Here is a 14,575-nt window from a genome sequence, read left to right on the forward strand (position 1 = left end):
TAAGCTCAACATAACAATGCAATTTGGTACATTTCACCCCCCTCTCAACACACCAGTGGTGTCCTGAACACGGTAACCCACCACACACAATCTGTCTCAACACAGTGTGATCCATCAGCACTCTCTTCTGTACAGCAGCCCTTGCCTCCTCTGAACATTTCAATCACATTGGTGGTGCGGTTCTCAGTGTTCCTGCTCTGCAGACCAGTGCCTCTGTTTGACTGCAGATTGAGTGTTCTGGAACAGGGCTGGGTGTAGAAGTGGCAGGCCTTGTCCATAATCTTAGGGTCGCCAGACTGTTGGAGAATAGACCGGCAGAGAGTGTTGTGCAGTGTGCGGGCAGGCAGGCTCTGGCCGCACGCCCGTCCTGTGTTGACGTGGGTTCCCTGCTCCCGTGGTGACGCCTCTATCTGTGAACATGCCTTCCAGAGAAACCCCCTTTGTTGCTAGAACATTCCACACACAGGGGTGTTGAAGAGGGACTCTGACATTACAAAGGAGCAGTGGGTTATAGCCGAACAAACCAGAGCCTCTCATGGGACAGGGGTGAGGAAGGGGGGCACCGTATAAACAACTCGGCCACATTCTTTAGTTTCCATGGAAACAGACACCAATACAAAAACGGTACGGCAGGGTGCAGAATAAAATGGCCCCCTGTGGACGTTTGGATGGTAGAGTACAGCAGCATCCACATGGTGCAGCGGCACTGTCGGTAAATCAGGCAGTTTCACCGCCAGCAAAACGGCCAGTGAAGCTGCTGGAACTGACCAGAACCAGAGGAACAGCGGTGTTAATATGATTATCTTTCATCTGAAGAGCATGACTCATTTGAGTTCAGAGATGAAGAGGCCCTTTGCAGTGGGTTCTGCGCTTTGAAATGAAGACGAGGTTCAGGACGCATCGGTGGCGGAAAGCTTGTGGAAGCATCATTAATTTCCCTCTTGTTACTGCAGTCACATCTAGCTGGCTAATGCTAGTCTAATTTCAGATCTAGGGGTTTATGTTTGGAGAAATAAATGTTTCCCTTTATAATGTATGGTCCATGAAGGAAAGCACATCAGGAGGGAGAAAAGGCCTCTTCCTGTTCCCCTGTGGAGTGGGCTGGACCTATAAGATATTACAAGCCTTGAAATTTGCCCCCAAATAACTCTTGACGAGTAGGAGAGGGCAGAAGTTTGTTTTGGCTGTGGTCTTGTGGGGCTCCTGTTCCCGATGTGTAAAAACCCCCTTTCCCTCCTCTCAGCAGGAGCAGTACAGGCGGAGTCAAAGTCACATCCCCACGGCGGCCACAATTTCAACCGTGTGCTACCAGCTTCTTCCAACACCCCAGCCAAAATCCACTTCAGCCATGTTTTTAGGATGGCCAACCTTCTCTCCTTGCATGTGACTCTTCACGTTCTGTCACTTGGCCAGAGTCTATAGTCTTGCTAAAATACGTTTTTAATACCTGTGTTGTCCTTTAAGGCTTCAGGCCCACAGTAGATGCCATGGCGCCCCCCCACCCCCAAGTTCAAGTCCCATCCTACATCGAATCGTTCATGGAAGCAGTCAATGCTGTGATTTTTGCTGTCCAGTCCCGTCCACAGCCCACCTGTCCGTCACATCTGTTCTGCCCACAGTCCACGTGCTGCTCCTAACAGCCATGTTAATGTGAAGAGCCTACTGTCTATGTGAGCCGTGCGCACATCTGGGAGCCCTGTGCACATCTGCTTGAGTGAGGTGTGTGCACATCTGCACACACTCTTCCTTTAACCTGTGCACAACAGCTGCAAGGCTGATGGTTTTGGATAAACTAGGGGTCTGTACACGTTTGTGTGTGTGTGTGTGTGTGTGTGTGTGTGTGTGAGAGAGAGAGAGAGAGAGAGAGAGTGTGTGTGTGTGTGTGTGTGTGTGTGAGTGAGAGTTCACTGGACCAAGCCTGGGGACAGTGTGGCTAATGTAACAGGCGGATGAATGACCCTTGTTTGGCCGATAACTTTCTTTAACACTGCCCCAACAGCCCTCCAGATGCACTGTGTGTGTGTGTGTGTGTCTGTGTGTGTGTGTGTTTGCTCGCTCACACTTTCTCTGTGGCGTGGGCCTTTGCCAAGCAGTGGTCAGTGTAGATTTATGGCTGTGGTCTGGGAGGTAGGAGACTGCAGCTCTTTCAGGCTCATCTGTGTGACTGAAGGGAGGATTCTGTAAGAGAGATTTGTGTGCTCCACATGGGCTCATCTAGCTTTATTCAGCAGCTGAACAGAGCTGAAGAGGCTATCGGAAACCAGAATCATAACTCTGTAGGGCTATCAGAAACCTGAATCTTAAGTCTGTAGACTGCTTCTGTTTCTGCTTCTGTAGCATTGCTAGAGGTAGAGGTAGGGGTTTTATGAGTTTTCAAACTGCTACAATACCTCTGTGAAAAGTGCAATGGCTTTTCCCCATTGAAATAACCAAAACCGCATCTGAGCTTTGAACCACTTAGATTTGACTCAAGTAACCAGGCAGAGGCCTTGTGTTGACCATTGGCTTTATTTGCAACCCAAAGAGGTCAAAGTTCCTATGAAATTGGAAGATAAGGAAACCAGGACAGTGATGTGGTCCCAGGGAAAGCGCTTTCTCCCCCGTGTCTGTCCGTTTGCAGTTAATAAGCTGGATAATCATTGTAGCCGTTAGTGAGGTGCTAGCCGGACCTGCTCCAGCAGATATCCGGTTCTGTAAATGGAGCTCGTACACGGTGCGGTGTAATGAGTGGCCTGTAAGTTGTGCTGCATAAGGGCTCTTTGCTAAGCAAATAAACAGTGCGGTAGTGGAATGCGAGAGCTCTCTGTGTGACGCTGGCCGCCTTACTGCCTCCCCCCTCCCCTCCGTCCCAGGGTGCTTCACCTGACCTGTGTGGGGGGGGGGGGGTGTGGGGGCGGGCTCAGATGAAGAATGGCGGCCCCTTCTCGCAACAGGAGCGTTACTTTGCCCAGCGGACCTCGCCCTTTGACCCGTACTCTCAGAGGCCCTAGCTAGTCGCTGTTATTGGCTTAAAGATTAAGGCTCCTGTCAGTTCCTTAGCATTCCAGTCTCTCTCTAGCAGGCTTGGTGCTCCAGCTGACCAGCGATGAAGGCCTGCGCTCCCAATCCTCATCCGCATGTCTTTTAAGTGTTAAAAGAAGCAGTGAAATTGGTGTCCCTACTGTAGGTCAGGGGTCACGGAGGTCGTGTTGTTTTGAGATCCCGACTATCTCTCTGCCAGCGCTTGACTAAAGGTTGCTTTCTTTAAGAGATTTGTTGCGTGTCGATAAATTCGACGAACGCCATGCTTGCTGCGAGCGGCATGTCGCCGCGGTGAGGTTGGGGCCGGGTGCGGGGTGCGGTGGTGCTCGGCGGAGAGCGCCCTCTTTGGGTTTGGCTCCAGATGGCTGTGGATTGCTCCAGTGAGCCCTGTGCTGGCTACGGAAGAGTGAGAGGCATTAATGGCGTGGATGTGCGCGGACAGCGCGGGACAAGGACCTTCTTATCTTCCCCCGCTAGTTTTGGCACAGTCAGACACACCCCCGCCTCAAATCTTCTTACCCTCTGTCCTGGCGGTTATGGGGCCTCTGTGGAGAGGAGGATAGGAGCCGGATTATTAGATTATGCAGGAAGACCTGCCAGCTCCCACAAGCCTATCTTCATTACAGGGCTGCGAGTGGGCGGGGCTGCTGGACCTTCGCCGCTTGTTTATTGGAACACGGAAAATCGCTCTTTCACAGGCCCGCCAGGCGCGCAGATGCATCTGGCGCTCCGGTCGGCAGAGTCCCGGCGGCCAATGACGCGGGGCCGTCGTTGGCAGTGCCCGCCCCCCCCCCAGCAGAAAGGGGGTTTCGAGCGCCGGTTCCTTCGTTTGCCTGCAGCAGTGTTTGGTTTGTGTTTAAGGTGTTCTTGAGCTGTGTCACAGAGGAGAGCGTCGGCTGTCGGTGAGGAGGAGGAGCGGAGCGGAGCGGATCTGGAGGGCGCGTTGCGGTGGAATGCGCGGTGAAAGAAGGCCGATTAAGAGCGCTGCTGGGAAAAGCCGCCAAGCGACGGGGCTAGGGGCGGCTCTTAATTACCGCTTTGTGTGTTTGTGAGCGGGCCCTTCTCTGTGTGTGTGTGTGTGTGTGTGTGTGGGTGGAAACACTGCCGGCCAATATCAATTAGGTACCATTCTGCCGAGCTCTCTCCTCCGTCTGCTCCTCTGTTCTGGTGACGGCGGTTTGGGTCCCAGACCACGCCCCTCTACGCGGCGGAGAGACCCGTGACAGAGCCCTCTGTAGCAATCGGCTTGCCGCTCCCACAGTAGTGTCGCTCAGGGTGGAATCTATGCCACAGGGTGCGTGGTTTGGCCCGGTTCAGCCCGGCCCGGCCTGGCTCGGCTCGGCTGGTATTGATCCCAGCGGGTTCGGGCTGCTGGAGGCACGAGGGCTGCTTGCCATGACCCGCCCCCCCACAAAAGCGCCATTGTGCCCGCGTGGCACAGCCCGCCTGGTGAAAGTCGAGTTGGTCCTACAGAAGCAGCTCTGTGTGGATCAATTATCCCCGACTGCTCGCAGGTCAGATGGAGGACAAGAGAGTGGCCTGGACAGAGGGAGGGAGAGAGAGAGAGAGAGATAGAGGGAGGTGGGGAAGGGAAGGAAGCGGAGTGGGAGAGAGGGAGGCTCATGTACTGTTCTGTCTTGTTATATTGGCCTGACTTCGTTTAAACTCCCCAATCAACCCTCCCCTTTCTCGAAGAATGTAGGTGGCCATGTTTGCGTTTCAGAATTGGCCACCGCCGCGTGACTGCTGGGCTGTTTGAAGCCCCGCTGGCTCTGTTTGCAGAGCGGGATTAAGCTGTGTGGACTTTTTTTTGCCTCTTGCGGGACACGGGCCTTGAAGTTGAGTATTTAAGCAGGCTTCCTACAGTCTGTCAGAAAGCTGTCTTTGCACAACCTGTCCTGTAATGCGTCTATTTTTAAATAGCCTTTCCAGCACAATCCACGTCATTGTGCTGTGAAATTGTGCCGTTTTTGATATGGTTGTGGAAGGGGACTGGCACCGGATACGCCACACACGCACACGCACGCGCACGCGCAGAAGTACAGTTGTGTTGTGTAGACGGCGGAAGTACACAAAGCAGACTGATCCAATTAGCGCGCTCTCTGCCCCAGTTCTACTGAGCATGCTCGTTAATTCCCTCCCAAAGCTTTCGGCGCCGTTCCTCCTCGCCGCGGCGGTGATCTGCATAGCCGCAAATAACACGGCGGGCTGACTGAACGAGCCGCGGCGTTTGCGTGCCTCACCAGACATGCAAATCACAGCCGTTCCCTCTGAGAATAAATGAGCTCTCCGCTGCGGAGACCTGCAGCACCCGGGGACTGCCGGCGGGGAGAAGTCGGCCCATGAGAGAGAAGGAAGGGGAGGGGCCAGCGCTGAAGGAGGGGGGGGAGTGGCCAGTGCTGGAGGAGGAGGGGGAGTGGCCAGTCCTGGAGTAGGGGGAAGGGGGGACCAGTGCTGGAGGAGGGGAAGGGGGGGCAGTGCTGGAGGAGGGGGGGGGGGGGCGCTGAGCTGGCCACGGAGAGTCTGGTGACACGCTGTGGCAGAGCCTGGTGACAGGGCAGACTGTGACAGACTCCACCCCCCTGCCTGACAGGCGACTGTGGCAGAACAGGGTCTGGGAGAGAGGGGGGCCCCACCCTTCGCCCCCAGCGGTTTGTACAGCGCCAAGAACACCGTCGGTTTGAATCATCACCGAGCAGCGTCGAGCAGGCGGAGTTTGCGTTTTGGCAAGAGCGCCAAAGCTGGACGCGCGAGTGCGCTTTAGGCGTTTTTAACCCCGTCATGCCTGCGTGTGAAGGGCGGGGCGTGCCCGGGCCTCCCCGCTGAGCCGTGGGAGGCTCGTCCGCTGGAGCGTGGAGGTCTGGAGGAGCGGGGAGGGCTGCCGCGCTGTCCCAGAATGCTGAGCGGGGCATTGTGATTCAGCGCGACGGCCCGTGCCCCTCTGCCGTCTCAGCACAAAGATCACCTCTCACTGCTGTGCCCCCCCCCACCCCACCCCGCCCTCCCCCGGGCCCCAGCCCCACCCACCTCCCAGCTATGACACAGCACATGCGCCTGTGTTTACAAAAATGGGGAGAAAAAAGTGTCTCATCCTGGTGGCTTTTGTTCTTGTCGCTGGAAACTGGCTCATTCACAATTTAGACTAATGCCTTTTTGACAGAACTTGCCTCATAGCCAGTTGGTGTTCAGCTTTCTAGAAAAATAATAAACTACTTACAAAAGCAGAATCTAATGATTCGTTGCAGTAGCTTAATTAGAAAGACTGAGTACGAAGGTTTGAGTATTGTCTGCACGAAGGTTTATACAGCTTTCAGATTTTTGTTCACGCCCGTTTTGCCGGTGCCTATAGGATTTAATTTCTGATGTTGTTCTTGTTTTTCACACCCTTTTTCTTTGTCAGAGGAAAGGTCTGATGCGTTTCCCTCCATGTCTCTCTACATCTGACCAATCAGAGCAGTTTATGGGGTGTCAGGAAATCTGGGCACACTGTCCTGGGATAGAGAAGGCAGTGTCCCAGTTTCACAGCTAGCGATAACGCCACACTGGAGGCGCCAGCCTTAACCCGGCAGTTTCCACACTGCAGGGGGTCCCTGCTGCGTCCGCCAGCCCAAAATGGACCCGCGCGCGGCTGGCGGTCTGCTGTCATTCTGTCTGAGGCAGAGAATCCACCTCCACTGAGATACCTCTCCCGGGAAGTTTGTAGGTGCCATGCAGGAACATAGTCAGTCAGTCAGGTATTGGGTAGTGGCTGGGCCATGTTCAGTTCAGGTTGCACCTGTCAGCTCAGGACCTGCATGTTTCTGATAAAATATATTATTATTATTATTATTTATTTTATTTTTTAAAATGATTATTATGAATATGCTGCCCAACATGCAGTTGAGCATGTCCTGCCCCGTTTTGGAAGGCCAGTCATCTGTAACCGCAGCTGCGCGGGTTCATGTGCGAAACCCACTGCCGATTCACGAGGGTGGACATCCACGTGGTGTCTCCAGCCTGCTTCTTTTCACACCCCAGTCTACTGCTAAGCACTTGTAGAGTGGAGTCGTAGAAAGACCTTTCTTAAGTCGACTTTAACATGCTTTCCACAGCATGGTGCTTTAACCGAATGAGCCACCCAGCAGCCCTGATTCACTTGTTTGTGACTTCACTACATATACTATTCCTTGAACATTAGAGCCCGAATGCAACAATAATATGATGCAGAATTCTCTTAGTTTTTGTATATTTGTCCAATTGCCTCCATAAAGGAGCTTCCAGCTGGCCTGGCGTCACCCTGTCTGGTCCTGCAGTCCCGGCAGAGGAGGAGGAACAGGCGGAAAGAGCCGGCAGGATGAAGGCCGCAGATCAGCGCAGAGTGAGAAGCGCGGTAAAGATGGCCGCCGGGCCCACGTGGCCGGCCTCCCGCTGCTCCGGCCCGGGAGACGGTCTCAGATCAGATCCTGCTCCAGTGAGACCTGCTCCAGTGAGACCTGCTCCCTCGGGCTTCGTTTCAGGCCCCTGTCCTGTCTGAGCCTGGCGGATCCGCGAGAACCGCGACGAGGCCGAGCGCTCAAAGGCTGGCGTCTAGCGACGAGCCTCGCCCCACGACAGCCAATCACGGAGCTCTGCGCTCTGTTTCTAAGCGCCCCTCGTTCAGGAACTAGAGGGGACAGGGAATTATAGGCCACTATCACACGTGTGCAGTTTCGCGTGTCTCTGAGGAAGTGACTTCACACACATTCATTAACCGGATAAGCTCTCCCTGGTAAAGACTATTCCCCGGACAAGCGGCCGCCGCAGGTTGGGCGGCGGCACGTGCGGAACTGCCAACGCTCCCCCCCCGAACCAGACGTCCCCTCGGCACACAAACAGAGCCGTAGAGCTGCGAGCGGCTGCTTTGAATCATCTCTTTATTCTCGAGAGATGTTTGTTCAGTGGATTATATCTGCTGTTCTTCCTCCTTCATTTGCAGTAATTTAATATATTGTCTGTTGAATAGTCTGTCTCTCTCTCTCGGTAGCCTGCAATCTGAGCCTTGGAGAATCTCTGTGATTCCAGAACCCATCTGGCGGAGGGGGAGAGCGCAGTTTGATTGCCGCCCTGTGATTTATGTTTCCCCCTTTTTCAATCTCACTTTTGTTCTCCAATTTTCCTGTTTTGTATTCCGTAACTCTCCTTTCGGTGAAATTGCGGGATGGGTGCGCTGTGATTGTTGAGCAGGACAATCCTCCTTTGTCACCCGGGAGAACAACCTCGCTTGTTTGTGAAAGGCAGGGTGCGCGGTCGTTTTGTTTGTTTGTTTGTCCGCCCATTGTGTGTCTGTCAGTCACAGTTGCCAGAAGCGGTGACAGGTAGTGGCAGGACTTTGCCCCCGCTGCGTCCCCCCTCCCCCCGTACCTCTGCCCCAGACATTGATGTTGCATCACATCCTGTCTGTAGGACCGTCTGTCACTTCTCTCTCCTCTCTTTTCCTCTCACACATTACTGTCTGTTCTGCGCTATTAATGAAAGCGCTGTGGTTGAAAAGCGACTGCGGAAGGTTTTCTTGCTTCCTCGCGCAAACGTGTAAGAGCGGTCTCTTGGAATAGCGCCTACGCCTGGTTGGCCGCTCTGGTTTCAGTCGTCATGTCCTGTCACAGTTCTGCGTTCGGACTGCAGGCGCGGTGTCGAAGCCTCCCTCTGTGTGATTCTTTCAGCTTTTTTAAACGCGTCCCTCTCCTCGTTCCACAGCTCGCTGTTAGAGTGCTGGCGTCTCAGTGTGTTGCCATTTTCGCACACTTCCCCAAAGAGGGGGTTCGCTTGGCTCAATCACAGTTTCAGAGGCATTAAATCTATTTCGACACTGTCGTTTACAGATAAGAGGAACAAGCTTGGCACTCTACAAGTTAATTTTTTGCAAGGATGAATGCAAAATAGGTCACTCAGTGTGTGTTTATAGAGGCAGTGGTAAGCCAGGCTGGTAAAAAATGGAACATCTAAATTGGTGTGCTTCATGCACTGTGATAGCCTTTGCCTATTCAATGATCCGCTGCCTCACTTCAGACCAACCAAAACAGCATGGACATGTACGGACAGACGTACACAGACAAGCATACACACCCACACTCGCTCCTATCCACACAAACACACACATAGAGACACACACCCATACTGGCTTATATACTCAGACACATACACCCATGTATACTCGTGCAAATGCACACCCATACACATGAGTACACATCAACACACACACACACACGCATACACTCACTTATGCACTCAGACACATATGTACACCTACGTAACTTGTGCAAATGCACGCCCATACGCATGAATGCACATCAACACACACACGCACTCGCACACACACACACAGAGACACACAGACATACAGAAAGTGTGAAGTTGAGTGCCCTGTCGCTTGTCTCAGCATTCACGCCTCACTTCCTGCGATACTTCCTCACTGAGCCCTCATACGGGTTTTCGCGGGGCTTCCATTAACCTGATTCACCTGCGTTAATGTGTATAATCTGTTCTGACCCTGCCTGTGGAGGGGCTTTGACAGTGAATCATCTGTGAGTGTGCTTGTAGAGTGATGGTTGTTTAATCGCTCTGACACCGTCCCTCCCCAACCTAACTCTAACCCATGCACACACATGCAAACACACCTACGCACACACACACTTGTACACACACACACACACCGGCTTGAAGAGTGGTTCTGGCCGAAGAAAGCAGAGGGCCTCTCTTTTTTTGAAAATTCTCAATCCCGTGCTCATTTTCCCCTTTAATCACTGGTCACGCGAATGTGCAAGGTGTGGTATGTGTGAGGCACGCTGCAAAAATGATATCCGTTCGGGGATCACGCCCGTGACTAATATGCCCGCACATTCTGCAACAGGTAGGGGATCTGCCAGCGGAGGGCGTGGCGCCGAGTGAGAAATGACGTCCCCTGAGGCTCGATGATTAGGAGGCTCTGTGTCACTGCCTGCTTATCGCCATGGCAACCAGAGCTCTCAAAGCCGTCGCCGCCGGTTTCTCTCCTGTCTGTTTACCCATTTGCTGGGGCTGTGATTGGTTGCCGTTATGACAGGCAACTGTGTACCTCGCAGACAAATGTTACTTCCTGTCCAGTAGCAGTCCGCTGCTCGCTTCACGGTGGAATTCGCCTGTGTCCTGAGTGAGTGGGACCATGTTTGTGGTGGGGGGGGGGGTGTTTTTTGGCTGTCCTGTGTGCTTATCAGAGGTCCATTTAATCATAATACTGCCACAAAACACAAAAAGGATCAGTGGTTGCAATTTTATAAAATACTGCGAATATACTAGTGCCTAATGGTTTTATATACTATACCTCGTGGCTTTATATTCTGCTGAGTGTTTTAGGAACAGCGTATGTTACAGTCTCACAGAATCTGCCCTTACAATCATGTAGAGAACACAGTGAAATACAACCTGTGCCTTTCAACCCCATTCTGGAGACGGTGATAAAAACTATAAAGTGATTATAATGCAGTTTGACTGACACAAGTCAGTGAATCGTCTTTCGCTGATGCAGAATGTCAAATAATATCAAATTCGTTTTCAATTATCCGTGGCTGATGTGGAGCAGAAGTAGTTTGTAGACGGTCCCAGGCTGAAGCAGACCGTAAGTAATGTGTTGTGTGTCCCTGGTTGTTTTCAGAATTTAAGTTATAGATGGGTCCCTGTTTGCTGCATAGTGAATGAAATTTGTAGATGGTCCCTGGTTGCTGTGGGGTAAAGGTAATTTGTAGATGGTCCCTGGGTGCTGCAGGGTGAACATCAGTTGTGGACAGGACAGGAGAGAATGTTAAATTGCAGATGGTCCCTGCCCGATGGACCCCGGACGATGTACCCGTGCCTCCGTAAAGCCGGGATAGGCGAGTTTTTGGTGCGCGGCCGTGGGTGAGCGAAAGGTCGCCCCTTTCCTCCCGGAGCGCGCGTTCCGACCCGGGAGGCGCAGGGATCCGTGCCCTCTGAGCGTGGGCCTGCTGACCGGCCAGACCGTGGAGCAGGAAGCGTCTCTCTCTCTCTCTCTCTCTCTCTCTTCCTGTTCCTATTGCGCAAGCCCTCTGAGCGGCTGAGGTCGGGCTGTTAATAAGCATCCCTATTTAAAGAGGATACCCTGGGTCTAAATATAATCGTCCTGTAGCCGCAGTCCTTCCAGTCCCCAGCACGGCACGGAGACGCCAGAGCTTTCATCCGGAGCGATGTACGCGTACCTGAGAGCCCCGCGTTACCTTGTGAGTACCTGCGCGCTCGCCGTACGCGTACCCGCCCCCCCCCCCCCGCGCCCCCCCGCGCCTCGCGCACGGTCCTGGTACCAGACACAGAGCGGGGAAGAGGCTGGGCTTGGGAACTGTTCACAGAGCTCATGTGCTTGTCTTGTCATTGGTCTTTATTATTTTTCCCTTCTTTTGCTGTGTTGTACCGTTTCTTGTTGCGCCGGCTACGCCGCTGGCTACTTTCGGGTCACGCTATCGTGTTAGCCGTCCTAGTTTGACCGCAAAGGGCTCGTCCCGTTCTTGCGTTTTTTGGCAGCGTCGTACTAGAAATAATGAGAGTTGTGTCTTTTAAAGACCCAGTGGCAGAGCCAATCAATTCCGTGAAAAGAGAGAGGGGGTGAGAACCTGGGAATTGATTGGTGGAGAGTGTTGTGGACAGCTTTGGTGCCAGTGTGACTGTACACTGCTTGTCTTCCTCTGATGATGTGTTAGCCTTTGCAATGCACTAGTGGTGGAGGGAATTTGTAACTGTGTTCTTTAACTGTGTTGAATGCAGTACTTTTTTGTGCTGTCCTGTCTCTGTGTTCAGAGTGATTCAGAGTGACTGTGCACACCAGTGTTTCTACCTATATGTACCAAGGTGTGCTTATAAAGATTTTATTTACATACAATGATTAAAATATAGCAGCTGGATTGACCCCAATAAGGGGACAGTCTCCAGCATTGTGGATTGTACTCCACATGGTACTGCCCTCATTACCCGAGCGCTGATTTTCCACTGGTTTTCCAGGGCATAGGAACAATCAATTTAAAACAAAAAGGCAATTGGGCCTAAAGCTGTTGATTTTGTGTCCAAAAGACCAGCACTGGTGAAGGAATACTCCGACCCCCCACCACCACCACCACCACCCCAGCTCCATTCTCATTCTCGCCCAGTCGCTGTCTGCCGCAGCGAGAGAGCGGGCCCCGTGATTGGCCATTGTTGATTGTTCCGTCGGTACCAAGAGCACTTGTCTCCGAGCTGATGCGGAGCGCAATCAATGGCCCCTCTGCCCGATTGCCTCCGCTCCGCTCCCCTCTGCCCCGCTATTCGTCACCGGGGCTGCTCCGCTAACAGGGTGCCGGTCGGTCCTCACCTCGGCCCTGTGATCAGTGTCGCGGGGGGGCGGTCGGGCCGGCGGCCGTGTCGCTGTAACTGCTCGCGCTCGGAGCCTCGGCCGTTGCGCACACGCCCGTTAGCGCTGATTGGACGGCGGTTCGGCGAGGTAGACGTTGATGCAGGAATGCGATTGGGCCCGGCTCCTGTTCCGTCTCCCTTCACCCGACGCACGCACGCACTCATCGCCCGAGGCTATTCAGGGCGTTGGTGTTGAGAGCCGATTTGCCTTGCTTCGTTATTTTTTGCATTTCAGAAGAGGATGATAGTAACTTAGGATAATTATTTGAACGTGTCTTTCGTGGAGAAACTAGTTCTTTAAACGTTTTGTCCCCATGCCACTGTTGAATATCACAGCTGAGTTCAGGCTGGACTGAGTACTTCTGATAAACTAGCGCTGGCCAGACTTCTCTGTCCAAGATTTAGACCACTGATTGGAGTTTACTGTCCAAGACAGTGTGTGGGCTTTTCAATCCAAGGCTGAGACTACTGCCTTAGTCCAAGACTAAGGTTTTCCTGAACAACACAAAAAGACCAGATTTAGCTAAATAAAACGAATTTCTTTTTTTGTCTTCTTGGATTGGTTGCTGATATCAAACCTAAATGTTAGCTTTTGGCTACTGCTTACCAGTAGACCACAGCTGGCTTGCAAGCAGTAACAATATCAAAGAGAGGATGAGAAGACTGTCTGGAAGGCAGACTGCACGTACAGCTCTACGGTGGAGTGGGGATGTCAGTAGGTATGGATGGGCAGTAACTGGCTCTGCGTAGGATGGTGTACTTTGTCCCAGTGTGGATTCCCAGATGCCCTTGCAGGGTGCAGGGTGTTCCCAGAAGGAGCTGCACGCAGCTGGACTCTGTCCTCCAGGCTTGTGCCCCTGGGACGTGGGGCTCAGGGACCCAGCTGGCAGAAGGACAGACTGAGAGCTATCACAGCCCCCAGGGGCTACCTAGCCTCCCCCCTCCCCCATTCAGCCACTGCAGTTACAGTGACTGTTACAATAGCTGTTATCTTTACTGTTACAGCTGCCATTACAGCCACTGTTTTAGGTAAAGCAAACAATTACAAGTGTAGCGGCTTGCTGTAGCCGTTGTAGTTACAGCAGCCATTATAAGTATAGCCGCAGCAGCTGCTACAACAGTTTAACTGTAATGGTTCTGTAACTACATGGTTGATTGCACTAATGGATGTAGACTTACGGCAACTTTGTTCAACCAGTGTAGTCACAGAAACCATTATAATAGTTAAAGAAAAGATTATATATATAGTTACATATATATAATTGTAATTATATTGAAGTTTCCCCCTAAACCTAAATAAAATAATCATTACCACCACATACATTAAATTAATTTAGTCAGCCTTGAATTCCATAACCTCTGGCGACCCAGACAGTGCTATTATGAAATTTTGGGCGCTCCATCTTTGTTGAGACTTGCTTTGGTATTTTTATCATCTAGTTGACATTGAACTTAGTTCCTGCAGAAGTGCGTGCTCTTACACACCCACACACAGACACAGACTCACGCGCGCGCACACACACACACACACACACACTCACACATGCAAAAACACACAGACTGACAGATAGGCGCACATTTGCGCGCACACACACACACACACACACATAAAGAATGCTTGGTTCATTGTGATGTAACATTGATTGTGTCAGTAATGTTGACTCTCATCTGAGGGGAACCATTGATGCATTCCCCACTGCCAGTTAATGCATTTGTTTCATAATCGGTATGCAGCCGCAGGTTTGCATTGCGCTATTAGACGTGTCTGAGCAGACAACCTGCCGTGTGGCCGTTCTGAAAATCCACATTAGCACCAGGCACACATTTGCACTGAATGACAAATACGGGGCAGAACAGCACAAAGTGCTACAGCATATAGCACAAGGTGCTACAGCATATAGCACAAAGTGCTACAGCATATAGCACAAGGTGCTACGGCGTATAGCACAAGGTGCTACGGCGTATAGCACAAGGTGCTACGGCGTATAGCACAAGGTGCTACGGCGTATAGCACAAGGTGCTTGATCCTCCAGCCGGACCTGCAGTGCGGTTGGCTGAGTCGGGGGACGGACAGCAGGCACAGACACGCTTGAGCCTGTCAGGGCCCGTCTGGAGCTGCGGACGCGCGCGCGGCTGCCTGCGTGGCTCCGTCTCGGCGCGCCCGTCTCCC

General features: G+C 52.5%; 1 protein-coding gene across 8 annotated transcripts in view; it reads left to right on the forward strand.

Annotated features, from left to right (window-relative positions):
• Positions 1-14,575, forward strand: part of arhgap12b (Rho GTPase activating protein 12b) — a 75,215-nt gene that overhangs the window by 20,943 nt on the left and 39,697 nt on the right. Inside the window, exon 1 of one of the 8 annotated variants that reach the window (XM_035414471.1) lies at positions 11,111-11,246. The exons of the other annotated variants lie outside the window; for them this stretch is intronic. Coding sequence (XP_035270362.1) covers positions 11,214-11,246 — 33 coding nt within the window. The 5' untranslated portion in view covers positions 11,111-11,213. Of the gene's footprint in view, positions 1-11,110; positions 11,247-14,575 lie in introns of those variants that run through there. 8 annotated transcript variants of the gene reach the window in all.

Source organism: Anguilla anguilla, chromosome 4 (assembly GCF_013347855.1).
Source record: "Anguilla anguilla isolate fAngAng1 chromosome 4, fAngAng1.pri, whole genome shotgun sequence".
Taxonomy (NCBI): Eukaryota; Metazoa; Chordata; class Actinopteri; order Anguilliformes; family Anguillidae; genus Anguilla; species Anguilla anguilla.